The 17,258-nt window shown below is 38.8% G+C and overlaps 2 protein-coding genes across 6 annotated transcripts in view; one reads left to right on the top strand and one right to left on the bottom strand.

Annotated features, from left to right (window-relative positions):
- LOC122878824 (Na(+)/H(+) exchange regulatory cofactor NHE-RF3-like) overlaps nt 1-5,829 on the top strand; it is a 59,826-nt gene extending 53,997 nt beyond the window's left edge. For 2 of the 4 annotated variants that reach the window (XM_044202247.1, XM_044202242.1), the window contains one exon: nt 5,279-5,829. In XM_044202247.1, coding sequence (XP_044058182.1) covers nt 5,279-5,298 — 20 coding nt within the window. In that variant the 3' untranslated portion in view covers nt 5,299-5,829. Of the gene's footprint in view, nt 1-561; nt 2,059-5,278 lie in introns of those variants that run through there. The other 2 variants (XM_044202243.1, XM_044202241.1) reach the window with 1 other exon arrangement.
- Nucleotides 5,830-7,282: 1,453 nt separating this feature from the next.
- The window catches only part of nlk2 (nemo-like kinase, type 2), a 48,707-nt gene continuing 38,731 nt past the window's right edge, over nt 7,283-17,258 (bottom strand). For both annotated transcript variants that reach the window (XM_044202237.1, XM_044202238.1), the window contains 3 exons: nt 16,944-17,142; nt 14,979-15,072; nt 7,283-14,405 (listed from right to left, as the gene is read on the bottom strand). In XM_044202237.1, the coding sequence (XP_044058172.1) occupies nt 14,351-14,405; nt 14,979-15,072; nt 16,944-17,142 (348 nt within the window). In that variant the 3' untranslated portion in view covers nt 7,283-14,350. The remainder of the gene's footprint in view (nt 14,406-14,978; nt 15,073-16,943; nt 17,143-17,258) is intronic.

The following is a 17,258-nucleotide window of genomic DNA, read 5'->3' as shown; positions in this document are numbered from 1 at the left end:
TCTGCACATTTTGTAAGTACAATTTAATGACTTTTAGGACCTTTTTAATACTTCTAAAAGGAAAAAATAATACCATTACTGCGGCAAAAGAAATCAACAAACTAGACTACAGTATACACAGTTATTGGGTTTTATTGAATTTGAATAACTGAAAAATTCAGTGCACATTAGCTAACATAACTACCTTCTCATTGTTGGGCCTCACCACATGTGGAGAACAAAGAACAGAGGCCTGTATGTGTAACAAAAAGCCTGGACTAGGAGAAATAGTGCCAAAAACCCTCAGGTCCGTTAAGCCACACCTGTGTGCAAGATTTAAGCTTGAATCCAAACCCTGGATTCCTACTGGATGAGCCCCGGTCATGACCTCATCATACCTATTAAGGCAGAGCGCAATGGTCGCTTGCCGTCTTTCCACTGCAACTTTGGTTGCTTCAGTGGACACATCACATGAACTTTAAACTCCCTAGGTGAAGTCTCAATTCGCTGGACGAGCTTTGTGTTTGGATCCTGAATGAGATTGTTATATTCTACACATACATAACAATCTCTTACCTGCAGAAGGAAGATTCGGATTTACCATTTTCTTCATGGAGAGGAGTTTAACCACTGAGCCCTGCTCTCTCCCTCTAAAAGTAGACTCAGCTGTATTCCTCCGCTGCCTACTGAGGATCAGTTTCGCCATTGAAACCGCCGACAGCGTGGTGCCCGGGCCAAAATCAGCATCCGAGCCTGAGAGGACTAATCCAAAAGGACTGACGCATTAAATAGCTATCAAGAGCGATCTCAATTAAGAGGCTTATGTCTGGGCAGAGATAGGTTTATAACTGTTTATTATTTTTACCCAAGCTGAATTTGTTGTAATTGTGCTTTGCATTATTGTGGAAAATAATGGACCACCGCGTCCCATATTGCTGTGTGTTTTCATGCTTAGCACGTTCCATTTTTGTGTCTGTACCATGTTTTTGTTAGTTTTAGTCATTGGGGAAGCTAATAATTGTGCTTTATCAGACTAAAGTCCAATAACCCTGCTGTTGGATGTAAGTTCCGGGTTCCTGTGTGATAAAGGGACAGCTATTGTGTTTTACCACACCATTTGAGATTTCTTGTACCTTACTCAGTGTGATTTTCTTTGTCTCTGTAACGACAGGCAATGAACTCAAATGCAGACATAGGAAACCAGGAGGTGAGATAAGAACAGTCTTTACTTTCCAGAATGCAAAGTTGGTACAAGGGTAGGCAGTCAGGAGAGAGCAAACAGATCCAACAGGGTGAGGCTAAAGCAAGGTCCGGATAACAGGCAGGAATCAAACAACCAGAAACACTAATACGAGGTATGAATGCTGGAATGTGAGACACAGAGGTACTAAAACGAACATGGCACAGAGTGAAGGGAAGCAGTAGACTAAATACTCAGGTGGGTGATTAGGGCAAGCATTCAATCAGGACAGGCTGAAAGCACACAAGGGGCAGGAAGTGAAGTACTCTGAAACGAGAGGAGAGATGAGTAACAGAATAAAACAGGAAATAATAATGACATGAATGACAGGGAAACAAAACATTGACCTAAGAGGCAGAGCGGGATATTTCAGTCTCTCCTCTTCACTAACCCACACACATTTACATGTACATATACACACCTACATACACATCTCAAACAACCCAGAAACTATAACTAGCTATGCTCCACGCCATCTTGAGGACTAATAGAGCAAGTTCTCCATTTTGGCTCTCTCCCTTTGTTTGAATTTCATGGGCATGTCCGCCATTTTGGATCTGTGCATGATGACCACCCACGTCATGTCTGCCATCTTCCTTGCTCCCCCCTCACTATTGTCCCCGACATAAGCATAAATTATGGGGGCTGTAATCCCCCCAATAATCACAACTGGCCAGTACAACCCCTCCAAATATCATATCATAATGATGAATCGAATGAAAAATATTAACTGTTAGAAAAGACGGTGTAGTCCCTCATTCGTCTAGGAGTGTTGAAAAGGTAGAAAAGGTTTCAGTCGTCGTCACCTGGACACTGTTTTCAGAATCAAGACGTTTCGGCTCCCATCCGGAAGTCATTCTCAATTGTGGATTCAATTCCACAATTGAGAATGATGAAACATGTCCATTGTCTAATGCAATTAAAAGGTCAAATTGTTGCCGGTTGAGGGCAGGACGTGATGAATTTTGTCTCTAATCGTTAGATTAGATAAAACGTCATTTTATCATTAAAGAAGTTCATGAAGTTGTTACTACAACAGCGGTTCAATTACAGCTACTTTAAAGGATTGTGGTACATAGCCTGTTAATAAAGACGGATTGATCATATCCAGTAAAGAAGTGCTAACTAAGGGTAAAACGTCTTTAAGCAGCCTAGTTGGGATGTGATCTAAGAGACAGGTTGATGGCTTAGATGAATTAATCGTTGAAGAAGGTTGACAGGAGCAAAGCAGCCAAAACACACATCAGGCTCTACAGCTGTTTCCAAGGTTCCTGTGTTTGAAGACAAGTCGGCACCGGTTGAAGGCAGGACTTGATGAATTTTTTCTCTAACAGTTCAAATTCATTAAAGAAGCTCATGGAGTTACTACTGAGGGTTATAGGAATATATGGCTCAATAGAGCTGTCATTCTCTGTCAGCCTGGCTACAGTGCTGAAAAGAAACCTGGGGTTGTTTTTATTTTCCTCTATTACTGATGAGTAGTAGGCTGCTCTGGCATTACGGAGGGCCTTCCTGTATGTTTTAACAATCAAAAGTTATTAAAAAATTGTCTGATAAAGAAGGATTCTGTGGAAAGACTGTTAAATGCTCAATTTCAATGCCGTATACCAGAACAAGGTCGAGGGTGTGGTTAAAACAGTGAGTGGCTTCATGTACACTCTGACAAAAGCCAATCGAATGTAATAATGAGATAAAAGCAGTACTAAGGCTATCATTTTCAACATCCACATGAATATTGAAATCACTTACAATAATGACTTTATCTGTTTTAAGGACTAAACTTGATAAAAACTCTGAGAATTCAGATAAAAATTCAGAATACAGACCAAGAGTACACTATAACAAATAGAATTGGATGTAGTGTTTTCCACGTTGGGTGTGAAAGACTAAGAAGGGCTTTCAAATGAGTTATAATTTAGTTTAGGTTTAGGGTTGATTAATAGGCTTGAGTCAAAGATGGCTGCAACTCCACCTCCTCGGCCGGTGCCTCGAGGAACGTGAGTATTAATATGACTGGGCAGAGTGGATTCATTTAGGCTAACATATTCTTCATGACCCAGCCAGGTTTCAGTAAAACAGAATAAATCAATGTGTATTCCTCTCCTTGTGTGTCTTGTGGTTTTACTTCCTGTCTTTGTTTGCTTTCCCTCCAGTTTTGATTGTTGGTTTGATTTAACATGAGGTTAGGTGTTAAAAATGTTTTTCTAAAGCAAAGGGGTCCATGACTAATATGAGAGGAGGTCATGTTACAGTCACAGAGATATTAGTTGAGATAATATTATAGCCTACAGTAGGTGATGTTACACTGTCAGGTGTTATAACAGAGAATGATCCTGGACTGTGACCTGTATTAAGACTCTGAGGCAACTGTCAGATGGAGAGAATATTACAATTACTGAACTGTAGAAGTTACTGTACTGTACTCTAAAAAATGTCTCAGTAAATTGGCAGCCATGATGATGATGATCTGGTGAACAGAATATTAAGTTTGTCTTGTGTTTTATTTGAGTTAATTTCAGTATCATATTTAAACTCTAAATTCATTCAGATGAAGGCCTTATGATTTCAGATCAAACAGGTATTTTTCCCCTGTGGAGAGAGAGACAGGCTATCTGTATCTCATGACTCATACAACAGGTCTGGACCACTTGTGAATTTCATTGTGCCAAAGAGAAGATTCTAGTACAAGTAAATTGATGAAAATTCTCTTAAATCACTCGCACATCCCAATGAAGAACAAATCTGTTTGTAAGAGTAGTTCTTACATGAAGCCCTATTCTATTTTTATAAATGGTGTGGAAAATGGCATATGTGTGGTTTTTGTCCAAACACATTGTTTATACATCTGGTCCCAGGTGATCAGGTTGCTTTTTTCACCTCACACAAGTCAGACCTGTAACATTTCCTTTCAACATGGCACAAGTCTGAACTGAACAATGTCAGATTATCGTAAAGACTGCAGGGATTAAATGTGCGTCTAGTACTGCTTTCTAAGATCTAAGAATTATCTCAATCTACATCTCTTATTAACAAAGAAAATAAAATCAGTTTAATAAACTGCTGTGAAAGAGCCAATTGGAAGTTGTTGAGGAGAGTCTTCTCAGATATATTTTCACCTGATGCCAGAAGAGATTAAAAACCCTTGTACAACCACAGTAATAATCTGACCAACAGTCTCTCCCCATAGTTTTAAATGATGAAACTGATGTAAGAATGTACCAATAGGTGCACTGTTAGAAGAGGGGGTCTGAGTCCCTCTTAACTCACCACTGCTATCTCAGTCATGTCTGAATGAAGCTGTAAGGAACATTAACGTAAAAGTCTCCTCTGTCTGAATGACAAAAGGCATCACTTTAAAAAATAGATGAACACTGAAATGTTACATATTCCATGTCTGAAAAGGGCTACAAGTAATACCATGATCACTTTTCAGTTGTTGGAAAATTCAGTTTTGCTTCCACTCCACTATTTTCATTACATGTGTTACATGTTCTTTCATCAATCAAATTCAGAACCTGATAGTGGGTTATGAAGGGTGGCCACTCAGAGTCCAGTGGGGCCTGGAGTTACCCTTGCCATATACAGTGTTGTAAAAACGTGTTTGCCTCCTTCCTGATTTCTTATTTTTTTGCATGTTTCATACTTTATACTGGTCTACAGTATATACTTAAAATCCTGGGGCATATGGAGAGTGATGCTTCTGCTTTATTTGGAATGATTGGAGGACTATTAATGTGTCACACACTGTGTCACTGGCAGGTCATCTCTAACAAGTAGAGTGCAAAAACCACCTCAAGATGTATGAGGTGATGAATACTATGAAAAAAATGCAAAGTATGTATGTACATGTAGAAGTGAAAACTGAGAGTGTATTCACGAGTGAGAATATATGCACGTGAGAGTGACACAAATGTATGTAAACGTGACAACAGACGTGTGAAAGGACAATAACAGTATGTAAGTGTCAAAGAATGAACTATGGTTTGCATGGCCCTCATTAGAGGACCACATGGTTATTATGACTATATTAACATTTTTACCTTGTTTTGTGTTTTTCAGCTGTCAGAGAGAACAAGTGATGCTTTCTTGTGATGGAAATGACCAGAACACAAATGGAGACGAGGAGTTCAGGTTCAAAGAAACAAATTATTTTACAGCAGACTGAGGTGAGATGCTTAGAGATGAAGTTGTTATTCTTTGCTCATAAGATTTTTTTTTTTTTTTAAATAACTCACCCAAATCATTACTGTTTAACTGTCTTCTGGGACAAGGCATGTTTTGGCACTAGATAGTCATCCAATCCATAATGAGATCACATGACCTGCCTTTTTAACCTTGTGATCTCTAACTGTACATTTTGATTGATATTTTTTGTCAGTTATAAACAATAGTCATTATTTTGTGTGAAAATTCTTAATATACTGTAAGATGTAAGCTGTGAAATATCTTAAAAGTATTTTGCTCCATATGTATAGTTTTAGCTTCATATATAGCAGCATGTAGAAACGTGCATTTTAAATACTTGTTTGTTATGGTCTCTATGTAATATGATGCACTGTAATGTGTACACTGTGGATGTATTCATTCATAATAAATGTTTTTGGGACAAATTCTGATTTTTTTAGGATATACATTTTTGTTCTATGTGTGTCAACAATTCAGTTCAATTTTATTTACAGTATATTGCACCAATTCATAACAGAAGTTATCTTATTGCACATTTCCTATAGAGCAAGTCTAGACCATATTCTTTCTAATAATATTTACAGAGACCCAACAATTCCCACCATGAGCAAGCACTTGGCGACAGTGGTAAGGAAAAACTTCCTTTTAAGAGGCAGAAACCTCGAGCAGAACCAGACCCAATGGTGGGCAGCCATCCGCCACTGCAGGTTGGGTTGGGAGAGAAAGAGAGAGAGAGAGCGAGAGCAGGAGGAAAGAAAGCATACAGTAGCACAATGCAAATTCCACATAGACATTTAAAATAATAGTATTGGTAACATTAATATTAATAAAAAATAATAATAGTAATAATAATAATAAGAAGAATTGTAGCAGCAGGTGTCACGCAGGAACACAGGGGCAGTAGGAGGCCCGCAATCACAGATCCAGACTCTGCAGCTCCGAAGGCAGAAATACCTGCTGAAAGCAACAGGAGAGACGAGAAAGTCCAAACTTCGGGAGAGAAAAGATGTCGAGTTAGTAACATGCAATAATGGGATAAGAATGCATACAGATGGAGAGGAAGAAGAGGAGAGAGGTGCATCATGGGAAGTCTCCCGGCAGTCTAGGCCTATAGCAGCATAACTAAGGGATGGTTCAGGACTCACCTGAGCCAGCCCTAACTATAAGCTTTATCAAAGAGGAAAGTCTTAAGCCTACTCTTAAATGTGGAGATGGTGTCTGCCTCCCGAACCCAAACTGGGATCTGATTCCACAGGAGAGGAGCTTGATTACTGAAGGCTCTGGCTCCCATTCTACTTTTGGAAACTCTAGGAACCATTCTGGGAATGGTGCCGGTCGTAGAAAGGTAACTATGGAATCAAACAAACTCACGCATTTGCCACAGTCAGCTTCAAAGTGACAGCAGTGACAGTCAACTGCTGTGTACACCTGCATATTAACTGAGACCAGAAGTTTCAAGAGGGAGGCAGAAAAAGGGACATTTATAACCTGCTCTCATTCCCACATTTTTGACATTACACACACAAATCAGCTATTTTCTACTTTTTCTACCTTTTAAAATACTAAGCTTTTTTAAACAACTTTTTTTACAAAGTCAATGGAGCAATCTTTAAATCTTCTTTAAACCTACTCTACTTTGAAATGCTACTTTTTCCACATAGCATACTTTCAGCTATGTCATGTAAACTTTCAAACTAAAACAGCTATTATCTATCTTTCCGTTTTAGTCTTTTTTGGTAAAATATGGAATGAAGTCTGGCTGTTGTCTCCCAGAGTAGATGCAAAATTATGAATTAAACTTTTCATGAAGTGTGGTCTTGTACTGTGTGAGGTTGTCTTCAGTTTTTGCATTATGAGAGAGAGGTATGGACAACAAGGTTTGGCATTCTTTAAATGTCACGTTTAATGTTTTCACCATTATTTTCTAGATGGAACCTTTTGGTTAGACCTCACACTTTCCAAAATGACAGCTGGATACCTAGTCCTTTGATTTACAGTGCTTGAACACAGAGTTTAATAAATACATCTATGTACTGTATATACTGCAAGTTTTATTCAAATTACAATGCATCTGATTAAAACATCAAATATACAAATATTGTTAAGGACAGCAAATTATATAAATCCAAATAGTTCAGTAGTTGCTGAGTTGTGGTTAATCTCTCTCACAAAGTTTGTCAGTTATTACTCTACAATTTTCCAAAATGAGCATCATTTGATTCAAGTACTTAATTCCAACACAAAATAAAACATATAGGAAACTACTATATCTACACAAAGAGTTCAGACAGGCAATGGGGAGGGAGAGTGATGACTTGTACCACTGCTAGCTGTGTTAATTCCTGAGAAAATCCCCATTCAGATTCCAGAAGACACCCACAGCATGTCTCTCCAATTATCTCCTTTTTTTCCAGAATAGTGCTTGTTGAATGGGTATGGGATAATCCGATAAACAACACACAGTGCCACTGTGCAGTTATTTTTCATAATGGGTTGGAGTGGAATATCTCATGTAAAACTAGCCATGTGACAGAAATTTAATCATGAGCCTCATCAATAACAAATTCTGTTAGAGGGCTACCCATGTACTCATAGAGTTACATTCAGGTAATTTTCATACTCTGGGCAATATCATAGTAGCTGAGAGAACTCAATGCACTGAAACTTAAGAAAACACAAGTATATGGGAAAACACCCTAAAATTTTGACTACATCAAATAGGAAAAAAACACCACAAATAAATAAAATACAAGGAAATTAAAAAACACATTTACTATCTTGACAAGCCATAGGTGGCAAAGAAATGCAAGCAAATGGAGAAAAAAAAAAAACGTACACAATAACGTAACTAAGTTACATTTCATGACGTTTTCAGGGGGCAACTAAAAACTAATGAACACTAGTAATTAGTAAAAGGCTTCTGCCGTATTCAGAAAAATGAGGCTCTTGCCTTGCATGTTCTGCTTTGCTCTGTGCAGGATTCTAGGAGGGAGCGGTGGAGTCTGTTCAGTTCGTTGGACTTTGTATATACTTAACGCAAACATTTTCAGTTTGGTCTCAACCTGATCCTGATTAATTAAAGGTCCAGTGTGTAGGCTTTAGTGGCATCAAGCGGTGAAACTGCAGTTTGCAACCATTTGAATACCGCTCGCCTCACCCTCCCCTTCCAAGTGTGTAGGAGAAACTACTGTCGCCACGAAACTCGAGAAAAACACGAAAGGCCGAATCCAGAGCCAGTGTTTGGTTTGTTCGTTCTGGGCTACTGTAGAAACATGGCGGTGCAACATGGCGGCCTCCGTGGAAGGGGACCCGCTCCCTCTGCAGATATAAAGGGCTTATTCTAGGGTAACGAAAACACAACGATTCTTATTTTCAGGTGATTATACACTGATGGAAACATACTTATACATACATATAAATATTATATTCCATTTCTGCCATATTATGCCAATAGACCCCCCTAAAACTTACACACTGGTCCTTTAAGACGCAGTCCTAATATCTTTTCCATCTTTAATCACAGCAGCAACCTTCAGACATTAGCTGTGTTCACGGGTTCAAGGTGCAAATGAGGTCAAAGTTCAACAAATTTGAACGCAGCGTGTACATCAGCTCAGGACTGTCACAACACACCACATACACAATAATGGAGGCGCAAAAGCAGTTTTTCAGCTAGGTGTTGAACTCCTGTTCGGACATCATTGAATGGCTGACATATTTGTTGGTTTTTAGTGTCACCTGGAAATTTCTGTTGTGCTACTTACAGTGTTTCTATATTTGCATGTGTTTTTAGTATTTGCAGTGTGTCTCTTTGTGCTGCATGTGTTTTCAAACTGATTGTGCTGCTATGCATTGTAAAAATGGTGAAGGTGTTTTCTTCATTTCCTTGTGTTTGTCTATTTTTTGTTTGGTTTTCTAATTGAGCTTTCTGAGCCACCGTACAATATGCTCTTTAAATGGAAACTTTGTGTTGGCACTATTTTTGTCAACCTTGGAAGAAATGTTACTCCAACAAGCAGAAGCCACAGCAGTTATCTGAAAAGAACCACCCTGCCGCCAATCAGGACTGTATAAACAAATGGAAACAAATGCACATAGGGCTAGGGTTGGGTTCTGATAGCTGGTTACATGTCGGATCCGGTTCTTTTAGGTTAGGAAATATCAGGAACCACTAATGAATCTCCTATTGAACTTTTATCTCTCCGTGCTCTTATTTATATTGGCAAACCATTTCACATTTAAGCAAAAAAAAAAAAAAAAAAAGGTGATTACAGAAATTAAATTAAATTAAAATTAAATTGAATCTTTGTGTTTTAGTTTTAACTTTAGTTACTTGCAAATGTTGAAAGCCAAATCTAAACTCAATTCAGTAAGGGATTGGAAAGGATTCCAATTCAATACTGGATTCTGAATCGATTACATGCTATTGAACCCCACCCATATATAGTACAGCCTGCAAAAAACAAAACACTGGTCTAATTCTCAGTAGAAAACAAGTCAAAAGAAGATAGTTTATGTGAAACTCGAAAAATCAACTTGGTATCAAATTGAGTCCTTGACACTGAGCTTTGAACACAGCTACTGTGGTGCAAGTTGTGACTCTCCCTCCCCATAAGGTCCTGTCCTATCAGAGAGTGAAAAAAACAGTCAGGGAACCCTTGGCTATTAGTAGGACTTTGTAATACAAACATCTGATTACTCAAAATTTCAGGCGAATGCTTTGCACTTAGATAGTGCGAGGAAAGGTATGCAGGGGGAGGGGCAGTATATTTTATCATCTCAGTATAAAAGCTTGAATAGACATTCAAGTGTTTTCAATTAATCCCCATATGAAATCAGAAAGGTGTGGGGGTAAACAAAGCCAAGTTATTGAGCTCAAGAGGTAGAGACCAACACGGTGAATCCTTTATGTTTATACATATTCACACAGTGCTGCTGTGATGAAATACTTAACAATAACAAAAAAAGGCTTCTCCTTTGATATATGTACAACTCTGCTGTACACACAAGATACAGTTAACATGACTGTGTATTCTGTGAATCGTTACATGATTTGTTTTCCTCTACAGATCCTAGTTGCAGGGTAAAAATCAAGGAAATATATACATTTGTATGCAAGTTTTAAAAATAAAATTAAGTTCACAGCCTTAGAAATGTGGAGGCTAATAAAATTTCTATACAGTGGTATTGGTGGTGTGGTTGGTGTGTAGATTTGTTTCTCTATATAACACATTTACATAATCATACTTTGAGGTGTGAGAAGAATGCATGCCATAGGACACAAGAACAGGAATAAAAAACAATTCTAAAAATATATTAAATAATTTACTTCAAAGCTCTTTTTTCTGGAGACAGTGTACATGTATGAGGAGGAGCAGGGGCACACTTAAGCACTAGATTACCATTTAGAAAAACCCATATAGATGAGACCATACATCATTCATATGCTACTTGTTTCCATCCATGATGAAAAAGTTGGTCAGTAGTATGTGGTGGTATACTCAAGTAGACAGAACAAAGAATGTACACCCTTAAAGAATGATATTGCTGGTTTAACTGTTTCTTTACCTTGGTGCGTTTTGTTTTCATTTTTATATATTTTTTCATAACATGATGACAGTTCCCAATTTGTCCTCACAGTCCAAAGAAGAACAAGCACAACAGACCTCTGTTTTTACAAAGGCGGGCTCCAAGGGAAGACTGGATCTTGCCTGCAGTAAGCTACCACAGCCACACTCTTAGTTCTATAATACTTTTAAGGATTTCGTTACAATCTGGGTCAAATTCTCATCGTGTTGGCCATCATCCTTATCACTTATGAGAACAGCTATAGCCTCAGCTTTACAACCAATGGAACAATGAGTACTCAGACAATCACTTCATCAGAATTATAAACGAACATATTTCAGATGAGAACTGGCATAAAATAACAGAGAATCCACTCCTCAGTTTGTCAAAACATACCAGTTAAAAACTGTACATTGACTTCAATGGTCCAAAGTCGGGCTGTATTGATTCAAACAGACCTTGATCCCACGTGATTAGATACAGTATGTTCAAAATGACAAAACTTTTGGAAATGGAGACTTCCTTTAAAATATATGGAAAATCAACAGAGCCGTGTCCATTCATCATTTGGAGTAGCCCCAGGGATGGCTATCCGAACGGGTCTCAAGCCAATATGGTAGTTTTCTGTTATTTCCTCATCAGAGGAATTATTCTGTTTTCCTCCAATATCTGGTCATTGTGTCAAGATGAAGATATTATTGGTCTGTTTGTTTGTTCAGTTGGTTTGATACAGAAGAGGATTAGAGTATTTGAGTTCTGAGATTAAAGTCAGAATTCTGACTTTAATCTTAGAATTCAAATACAATTTTCACATGTGGCCCTAATCCTCTTCCGTAGTTTGAAGCAAACCCCCAGTTTAATCCAGTTGACTAACCACTTATTTGAAAAGAGAAACCCAACATGAACCAGCAGAAATGTATGTGCACAATTACAGTAAGCACAACAGGTCAACGTAGGAAGTAGCTCTGCATGACTGAATGGGTAATCTCATGGTTCCCAACAGATGGTTTGGGAAACAATTTCCTTGGAGTTGATGTCCAAATAAGTGTTTCAGATAACATGGCTGAAGTGTGGACGTGCCTGATCGCTCGTGAGGTGATTGTGATGATTGTTGTTGTAAAGCTGTGTCACAGTCCAGAACCAGACAGGAAACGTGGAGAGGAGAAAGAGTGATAACATGCAACAAAGGTCCCCTGCCCAACTCAAAGCAGAGACATGACAGTTATGTGGTGATGACCACTAGCCAACATGATGCCCCACAATCAAACAGTTGAGTAAAATGTTCTCATAAACAACAGGAAGGATGGCCCACGTTGCAAAAATAAGACCCAGATTGTGAAAAACAGATAGGCTGTAGAAATTATCATTCAACTCTATTGAACTGGTATGTAGAGAGAACACTGGAAAGCTAACATGTTTCTGTTCAGTGCAGTTTCGACTGTCTTGATTTTTTCCATGAATCTTTCTCTTCATACTCTTTGGGGTAAAGTTTGCTCAGCTTGGCTGAGTGTGTGAATGGTTACTTACTGTCCAAGCAGTGAAATTAGGAGGCACACAAGTAGACTGCACACAACACATTCCTTCATAACAAAACACAACTATTCAGTTTGGACTGAATATTAGCAGAAGTGCTATGGCTGGTCAAAGGAGGGGGCAGAGTAGCATTGCAGCATTTCCTGTTCTGCTCCTTTTCCCTTCGTCAGACTGTAGGCTTTCTGAAGACGAGTTGTGTCGTCTTGTTTGGTAGCAGGGCGTAGTATAAGGATAGCTTTTAGTCAGATCCCTTTTTTGAACTTATTTCCTATTCACAGACAGGTTCAATTGTTCTTCATGTAACATGCAAGTGAGCATTTAAACCTTCACCTTCAAAACCGAATTATCAACAACAAAACACTATACATCTAAAAACCCAAGCAGATTCCATTTAAATTCAGCACAACAGTATGCTAAACTACTTAACACTGTGAGCACTCCATATTCCAAACAGCAATAAAGCTGTTGTTGGCCTTTCCAAGGGATACCTTTCCACAGTAACTGACCGAGAAAGGTTTTCATATTGGGACAGGTTCAACTCAAATTACAAATATTGTGGAGCCTCATGTATAAATGTTTGCATACATTCTTCACTGAAATCATGCGCAAATAGCAGATACATGCATACGTTTACTTGTTCTAATACATGTACAGTATATGTAAAACTTCACATATATCTAAACAATAATTACATTCCTGTACGCATGTCCTCTTTTTGAGTTGCCAAACATTTGTGGATTTGTGTATGCCCTCATCTTATGTGACAACAACCATGAATAGTTCTATTCATTTGTTTAATTCACTTCCTTATATTTTGCTCTGTGGGCGTATAAGTAATAGCTGAAGCTTTGCCGACTGTGAACTGATTAGATGTGCATTCTACATGGAAGGATACCACCATGAATGGACGACAAACTATGAAATGTTGAAAAGAAACGACAGGTAAGATCTAAAGTGGGTATATGCCTCTTGCATGTCGACGTGCTGACATCAAGTACACATACAACTAGTCAAAAGTAATCGTGCACATCATGCGTGAAATTAATAAACTGTCATCCAATCACTGCACAGCATAATGTAGAAAATGTGCAGACCGATAACATTTTATAAATCCCTAACCTGGCAAATTTGCACACAATCTTAATGTTTATGCATCATTTCTACATGAGGCTCCTGATCTTTGGCAAATGAATTGTTACATAAGTAAAAACAAGGGCCAGATGTGCAGGGGGCCATAGGGGGACACAGAGGAACATGTCTGTAATAACTAATTTTTAGTAAGTTAAAATATCAATGTGCTAGAGAGCACATTCATATAAAATATGTGGAGTTTTCAGTTGGAAAAACGTTGAGCCTACCAACACAATTACAATCGATTGTCTGAATAAGTTTTAATTTACCAGTGCAGAGGTGAAGGTGGGCGTAATAATGCAGAGTAGCCTGATTGTATGGGAAATTAACCCGTTTGTGATCAATTTTAAAATACACATCTTTTTTTAATTTGCATTAATATATATAGCAAAACAAATGTACTTCATTATGATGCAATAACTGTCAAATCTTATCTACCTGGAAGTGACCAGATGGGTTTGTTTAAAACATTCTGATTTGGTCTACAGAGCATTTGTCTCATTCGTTTGCATACCAAACCCCTCTAATACACCCCCATAAAGCAGTTATCAGTGGATTTGTCTTTGTATGTTCCATATTAAGCATACACACAGAAGACCTATGAGTCCTGCTGTCCAGTGAAATGCTACGCAGATGTAAGAAGACGTTGAGACGCTTTCTTGTTCCCAGTTTAGCAGCTTGTCAGTTGGGAAAGACGATGACACACAACAGCAGCTATTCCCACACCAGCGGAGATGGAGGCATTTCAGAGGGCTGAGCCACTGTGGAACTGTTCAGAAGGAGGCCAACAAGTGGGTGAAGTTAATATTAGCTATTCGTGGGTCTATCAGCTAAAGACATGTGTTACTTGGTTAAATGTGTAGTGGTCAGTTATGTTGTGTTCCACAAATGTTAAAAAGATGTTTAAAGATATGTTTATAATTCTGCAAATATACTTATCAGAAAACACAATTATCGGAATTGAATGACCTAAAAAACAACATTAGATAGTGCAGTTAGGAGATTATTACACTTTTACATGTTGGGAATGTTACACTTCATACTTTGATAGGAACTAGCATTAGCGATAACATACTGTACTCACAAAGCAGTAAAAACTAGCAGCAGCTGCAGCAGGAAGGAACTTTCAGAGGAGCTCTCCAAAATTTTGGGAAACACTCAGTCAACTCACGCAGATTCAGATAACACTTATCAATGTAATGGTTGTGCAAATGATACATGGCTTGTTTAGCCTAGCTTAGCAGCTTAGCCTATCTACAACTCTGAAGCTGTCTGATTAACATGTTTGTTATCAACACATAGAGAATCTTTTCATACTGCTGTGTATTAAAGAGCCTCCTACCTGATAAAGCTTTTGAAAGCAGCTGATTGAGGGTTAATGCAGAGTGGCACTCGACTCCCCTTTTGCTGTTCCAAAATGAACTGATGGATGATCTCTGAGGGAAAAACACAGAGCAACAGAGAAAGATTAGTAAACAACTTCTTACTTTGATTTCTTACTTATTGTAACCTGAAGTCACAACTTGAACTAACTCCAATACGTGATGTTTTTCTTCTCCCACAGTCAGCCCTGCACTAAGGCCAGCATTTGGGAGGTCTCAGTTGGGTTCCTGCCAGATTGCACCAGACTGACTCTGTTGGGACTCCACAGATGAATTCATTCGTTCGGTTGATTGAACTTTTGTTAGGAAAATGCATCCTCTTTTGTCCCACAATCCTGAGAGACATTGTACGCAGCATCGGCCTGTCTGACCTGTGACCCGGATGTCACCAGGTCAATAAAAAAGTAAGCGATGCTTTGTTCTGTCTGCTCACCAGCAGATACGCACCTGAACTCTCTCTCCTCCTGGCTTCGCCATATAATCTGCTCGGAGCAGAAACACGGAGCAGAACCAAAGTCTCCTGATCTACCAAAGCGCTGCAAAGGCCTCTTAGATCTCTGCAACAAAGTTTAGCGGCAACGGCTGCCACACACAAAGCCTGCCATCTAACTTCACATGCTAACAGGAGCACGAAGCAAGTTAACGCCGAGCTGTTAATTCTGTAAGAACAACCACAGACTGAATGACCGGCTTCCTCTGATCCCTACAAGCGGACACTGCACAGCAAAAGACGCTTTCACAGCGGAACCACAATTGTTCCCAGCTTGACTCGTCTACAACAGACTGACCGCCAGCTAACAGCTGCACCAAGGCCACCTCTCTTTCCCTCCCATGGATGGGTAACACTCTATGCTATGCCCAGTTGTTGCAACAGTGTACTTGGCTAAGCACAGGACTGTTTAGTTTTAATGATGTACATGTACTGATGTGTTTTTCTGAGGTTTTGTTGTTGTGACGTGTTTCTGTTAATTTGGTAGCCACATGCTAAGTTGGTGTTAGTTATGTTATGCTCCACACAGACACTCTTTGCATGCTAACTAACTCCTTTTAGCTTTGTACCGTTATCCTAAACAGACCACACACATACACCTCGAATTTGACTTGAACACAACCACACACGGGGTGTGTGTAAAGAGTAACTTTACAGCCCCCGCTTCACATGTTCCTTTGTTTCTGACCACGTGAGTTCATGCTCGTGCACATGAGACATACAGAGGCAGAACAAAAACAAACACACCCTTTGTTTTGTAGTTTGGTGTATTTAGAGTTAGTCTTCACATTGAATGTTTTGCTTTGTTTCTTTTAATAAATGCTTGTGTATAATTATGCTGGTTTCTTTAACGTTGCACAAGTGAGTAATTTGCCAACCTCTGCTATGTTGAACTCCAAATCCTTCAACCTACTAGCTATTGGTGGTAATTCTGGTCATAATTATTAATCCAGTTCCAAATTGATAGTTTAGTGTATTTTATGAGACTCAATCAACTGCTCAGATTACTTTATTCTTTAGTTATTTTGATCTTTGATAATGCTGATAACCATAATTAATTGATCGCACCTACACAAGTGTGTGCCCCCCTCTAAACATTGGAAATAAGTCTTGGCGATGAAAATTTAAAAAAAAAAAAAACAGAGCATCTAGTGAGTTGTTGGGATTTACAAAGTCAGCTTTGCCATGCCATGTTTGGAATATCTGCCTAAATTTTTGGTTTGAAGGTTCAAGTATCTGCTAGTGCTAGTACTCTTTTCTTTTCTTTTCAGTGAACACCCACAAAGAGTGATATTTTGTAGAATATTCTACAGGCCCACTCTGGCACGTGTAGTTTATTGAATGTGAAACAGACTTCCAATAGTTATAGTATTAAAATGTTTTAATACAGCAAACATATAGGCTGCCAGTAGCTCAGATCAGCAGATAAACTTACCTTTGACCTGTCTCACAGAACTCAGGTTCTTCTCAAAGCCGTCATCAAACTTGGGATTAGTGACAGGCTCAAAGTCACTGGTGTAAACACGGCCAGAGGATGTGGTGTAGCAGCATTTGCACATGCACGTGTGGTAGCGCAGTCGACCCTCGTCCAGGTAAGGGTGAGCCAGGGCATCCTTTGCTGAAATCCTCTTTGACTGGAGACCAAACACAAGTTATGTGATCAACAAGACTATTAACTACATTTTACATTGATCTCAGCCTCAGAATACATGTAAAGAGAAATAAAATACAAACTTTCAGTTAAGGGACA

This window comes from Siniperca chuatsi, linkage group LG7 (genome assembly GCF_020085105.1).
Source record: "Siniperca chuatsi isolate FFG_IHB_CAS linkage group LG7, ASM2008510v1, whole genome shotgun sequence".
Taxonomy (NCBI): Eukaryota; Metazoa; Chordata; class Actinopteri; order Centrarchiformes; family Sinipercidae; genus Siniperca; species Siniperca chuatsi.
The sequence above is the reverse complement of the archived record's forward strand: the minus strand, read 5'-3'. Positions and strand labels throughout refer to the sequence as shown.